This window comes from Propithecus coquereli, unplaced genomic scaffold, assembly GCF_000956105.1.
Source record: "Propithecus coquereli isolate 6110/MARCELLA unplaced genomic scaffold, Pcoq_1.0 Scaffold299, whole genome shotgun sequence".
NCBI lineage: Eukaryota > Metazoa > Chordata > Mammalia > Primates > Indriidae > Propithecus > Propithecus coquereli.
The window spans coordinates 2766892-2772076 of NW_012148607.1; the positions used below are offsets into that span (position 1 = coordinate 2766892).

Consider the following 5185-nt stretch of genomic DNA (forward strand, 5'->3'; position numbering starts at 1 on the left):
GTGTGAGCCACCACACCCAGCCTATTTTTTTTTTTTGATGTCCCATACATAGCATAAAGTCTATTGCATAGTAGACATGTAACGTTAATTGAATGTGGGTGACCTTAAATAATAATATTCGCATTTTCACAGTAAGCAGAGCTAGGTTATTATTTATACAGAGAGAATTCCTCATTTTACTTTCTGTGCCACGTAGTGGGTTTACTTGGGTAACCAGTATCTTTAAACTTTTTATTTTTGAAATAATTTTGCATTTACAGAATGGTTATAAGAATACTACAAAGAACTTCTGTGTCCTTTACCTGGATTCCCCAAATGTTAACATTTACTCTGTCATTCTCCCTCTTTCCTTATAATATATTCAATATATATAACATGCACAATGTAAGATATATAAAGTTATTATTTTTCTGAGCTATTTGAAAATAAATTGCAGGTATGATTCCCCTTTGCCTTTAAACATGTCAATATGTATTTCTTCCCTCCCCCCAAAAAGGATAGTCTCTTAAAATAGGAAATTGCATTGGTACAATACTTTAATCTACAGACCTTATTCAAACTTCACCAATTAACCTAATAATATCCTTTAGAGCAACACAAAAAATTTTAACTGCCTATGTTTTAAACAGTATGGTATGTGCTACATAACGCTCATCATGGCTCTTCTCTCATCCCAATCCTATACTTGGTTCCAAGAGCAATGTGAGCAGGTGCCCTGTCCCTTGACTTAGTCATGCAGGCAGGGCAAATGGCTTTATTTGATTTTCTTTCTTTTGTATGATTCAGTGGAACAGCGTGACTTCGTTGGAGTGGACAGCACAGGAAAGAGGCTGCTCTTCATGGCTAATGAAGCGGACTTGGATGAAGAGCTGGTCATTAAGGGATCTATCCTACAGAAGTAAGCCCTAGAGTTTTTCTTTTGGCATTTCTCCTTGTCTTAAAACAAAATAAAACCACCCAGTGGGTGGGAAAGAGGGAATGAAAACTAGTTTATACCGTGTGAAATTGACAAAAGTATGTGAATATTTTCCCCATGAGACAGGAAGAAGGCTTTTTCTTCACTGCATAAGCTTATGTTTCCCTGTCTTTTCTTGCCAAGGTAAAGCCAAATCTTGCATAGGAATGGGGCGAAGCAGCTGTGGGGAGAACAGGACTGTCTTTCTGACAGTGTGTAGAACCTTCTTTTTTAAAAAATTGTGGTAAAAAAACACATAAAATTTGCCATCTTAACTTTTTTTTTCTTTTGAAACAAGGTCTCACTCTGTTGCCTGGGCTAGAGTGCCGTGGCATCAGCCTATCTCACAGCAACCCCAAATTCCTGGGCTCAAGCAATCCTACTGCCTCAGCCTCCTGAGTAGCTGGGACTACAGACATGCGCCACCATGCCCGGCTAATTTTTTCTATATATTTTTAGTTGTTCAGATAATTTCTTTCTATTTTTTTTAGAGACGGGGGTCTCGCTCTTGCTCAGGCTGGTCTAGAACTCCTGAGCTCAAACAATCCGCCCGCCTCGGCCTCCCAGAGAGCTAGGATTACAGGCGTGAGCCACCGCGCCCAGCTGCAACTGTCATTCTTATCTTATTCTCCCTACCACAACTGGACTCACTAATGTGTCTTGGGCCTCAGCTAGGACAACTGGGTTTTTCTTTCCATCTAGTCTGCTATCATCCGGGAGATTAGCCCAGGCTTGTTCACATGAGAGCAGCAGCAGGTTCTAAGAGAGTGAGAACAGAAGCTACAGGGTTTCTTGAGGCCTAAACTCAGAACATGCACTGTGTCACTTCAGGTGCACTCTGTTAGTCAAAGCTAGTTGCTGGGCCAGCCTAGATACTAGTTAGGAAACTAACTTTACTTCTGGATGGGAGGAGCTACAACAGGTTTTTGACTCTTTTTAATCAACTATACATACTGTTTTAATTTGCTAATATTTTGTTTAAGATTTTTAAATTTGTGTAATGAGTAAATATGCCCATAATTTTCCTTTTTTGTAATATCTTTGGTTTTGGCATCAGGGTCATTTTGGAGTTGGAATTCTCAGCTCCAAACCTAGCACCTACCACAGGGTAGGTGCACAAATATATTTATTGGTTGAATGAATGAATGGATGGATAAGTAAACGACTATAGAAGATACAGAAGAGTCAGCCAGAGAAGTAAAAATCAAAAAGTGTGAATCGTTGAATATGACAGAATTTTTTTAAAATGGAAGTTCATAGCATTATCTGCTTTCTTAACCTTATTTGTATAGTCTTTCTTAGGATGCACATTCCAAAGATACCTGCTCTGTTCCCAAAGTGAAATTCACTTAGCTAAATCAAAACAGAAAGAAACCTTTCCAAGTTTCTATAATTTATATCATATTCTGAGGTCCCAGTACCTGTGGTAGCTACAAAGAAGCAATACAAGGAGGAGGGCCTGAGAGGGAGAGAAATGTGCTGAAGTGCAACATTTCTTGAAAAATTGGCTGACTGGAAATTATTGCTCCCAGGACATTAGCGATTCGAGGTTTTTGTGAGCCTAAGGACTTGGGTAGGGTAAGCACTCCAAATTGTATCCAAAAATAACATCTCTGTGTTTCTTTTTTAAGTGGTTGGCTCATAATCAGATCTTTACAGACTTTGTTAACATTCTCAGGTTTCCTTGTAATGGATGAATTGATATATATCAAAGGTGCTATGGGGCGTTTGAAATTCTCTGCAAAATTTAGCTTTGAATAGACAGCATTTGACAGTATATTTGCCTGTTTTTGAATTTCACTAAACTTGGTTATTGAAAAAAAACCAACATATTACTTTTTATGATCATTTCTTTCTATTCATCTTTAAACACTGCATATGGTAAGATGACCAGAGGCCATCTGATTGATGGTCTTGAATGCTTTCAAGTGTCTAAGCTAAACATACTATACAGTTGGGTAACACGTTTGGTTATAGGTATGTAGATAGCTACAGCCGACAGTGAAGCATATTCAGTTGTATAGTAGCCATTGTCTGTGAATAAGAGGCAGACAAATTCATCTTTACAAATATCATTTTCCCTAGAGCTAAACCTTAAATTTCTCCTTTGTAAAGAGGTATTAAGGCATTACTTTATTTGATTGTTGTGAGGATCAAATGAGAGCATGTATTTTGTTTAATTTTTTTAACTTAAAAATTTTATTTAATGTTTTAGTTACTAATACTATTATAAATGCTTTGCAAATATTAACTCATTTGATCTTCATGACAAACCTGTGAGGTAGACACTAATATTATCCCCATTTTACAGATGGAACTGAGCAACAGAGAGGTTAAGTAACTTGCTCAGACATGAACTAGTAATTGGCTGAGCTGGGATTCATACCCAGGTGGTGTGGCTTTAGAAACTCTATTCTTAATCATTATGCTAGGCTATCTTTACATGAAAATGTTTTTGTAAGCTATAGACACTGTACAGATATTAGTGGCACATATTATAATATTAGGTCATTAAATATGAAATGTCCAATTTTGAATCAAAAAAACAGTGCAGTTGATCAAAGTATGTGCCTAAACTATCAACACAGTTTTGCCATCTTAACAGTAGCCTGTTTATGCCAGCAGCAAAGAAGCCTGGAGAGTAAGTGGCCATGAAATCATGAAAGGTATTTTCCATAGCTTTTTGAGAATTGAGTATTTTTCTTTGCAAGAAATGGTCCAAAGCCTGGAAGAAGTGATAGTCAGTTGGTGCAAGATCTGGGGAATATGGTGGATGACAGAAAGTTTCCAAGTCCAGCTTCTATAGTTTGAGCAGCATTGTTTTTTGCAACATGTGGTCTTGCAAGAGGATTGGCCTGTCTCTATTGACCAATCTTGGCGGCTTAATTGCAAGCATCCTCATCATTTCGTCCAGTTGGTTGCAGTAGACCTCCATTGTAATCGATTGACCAGGTTTCATGAAACTGTAGTGGATAATACCAGTGCTGGACCACCAAACAGACACCATCAGCTTTTTTTGATGTGTATTGGGTTTGAGACTGTGTTTTGACACTTCATCCTCATCCGACCATTGTGCCGAACGTTTGTGATTGTCCACAAGAATCCATTTTTCATCACACGTAACTATACGGTATAGAAATGTTTCACCTTTATGTCATGACAGCAAAGAAAGGCAAGCTTCGAGATGATTTCTCTTCTGATGCTTGTTTAATTCACGCGGTACCCATCTATCCAGCTTCTTTACCTTGCCCGTTTGTTTCAAATGGTCCAATGTTGTTGAAATAGTAATGTCAAATCTTGCTGCTAATTCATGCATAGGGTGAGATGGATTAATTTCCACTACAGCTTTCAGCTCATCATTACCCACCTTGGTCTCAGGTCACCAACATGGTTCATTTTCAAGATTAAAATCACCAGAATGGGACTTCTCAAACCATTGATGTGCTATGCATTCATTAGCCACATCCTTGCCAAACACTTTGTTGATACTTCAAGCTGTCCATGCAGCATTGGTTCCATGATGGAACTCATATTCAAAAATAACATGAATTTTTGATTTATCCATGGTTTCACAAAAATTGCTCCAAAAAAAATTTGAAAGATAATCACAAGCCAAAACATGCAATTGAAAGAATGAAGATATATGCACCTTCACAATAAAAAAATAAACAAGAAGTGTCCAAGTGAAATGTCAGAGATATCAACTCTCAAACTTAGTACTTAAGGAAATTAGACATTTCATACTTAATAACCTAATATTAAGTGTACACACTATACTAGATGTTATAGGAGATACAAGTGAATCGTAAATTTGCCTTTGCAGATTTTATAATCTGGTTGGGGGGAGAAGTATGACACAAAAAATGCAATAGTACTGCAGCCTGTAAGATCATTATCTACCAGAGAACTCACCACACTTAGCAAAATGTACCCTTTTTTTTTTTTTTTTTTGAGATAGCATCTTGCTCTATTGCCCATGCTGGAATGCAGTGGCATGATCACAGCTCACTGCAGCCTCAAACTCCTGGGCTCAAGTGATGCTCCTGCCTCAGCCTCCTGAATAGCTGGGACTACAGGCACACGCCACCACACCCAGCTAAGTTTTCTTTTAATTTTTTAAAATTTTTTGTAGAGGTGGGGTCTTGCTATGTTGCCCAGGCTGGCCTCAAGCGATCCTCACACCTTGGCCTCCCAAAGCACTGGGATTGCAAGTGTGAGCCACCACACCCA

At 38.1% G+C, this 5185-nt stretch overlaps 1 protein-coding gene across 3 annotated transcripts in view; it reads left to right on the forward strand.

Moving 5' to 3' along the window:
* Positions 1-5185, forward strand: part of EIF2B3 (eukaryotic translation initiation factor 2B, subunit 3 gamma, 58kDa) — a 110529-nt gene that overhangs the window by 40178 nt on the left and 65166 nt on the right. For all 3 annotated transcript variants that reach the window (XM_012649055.1, XM_012649053.1, XM_012649054.1), the window contains exon 5: positions 787-898. In XM_012649055.1, the coding sequence (XP_012504509.1) occupies positions 787-898 (112 nt within the window). The remainder of the gene's footprint in view (positions 1-786; positions 899-5185) is intronic.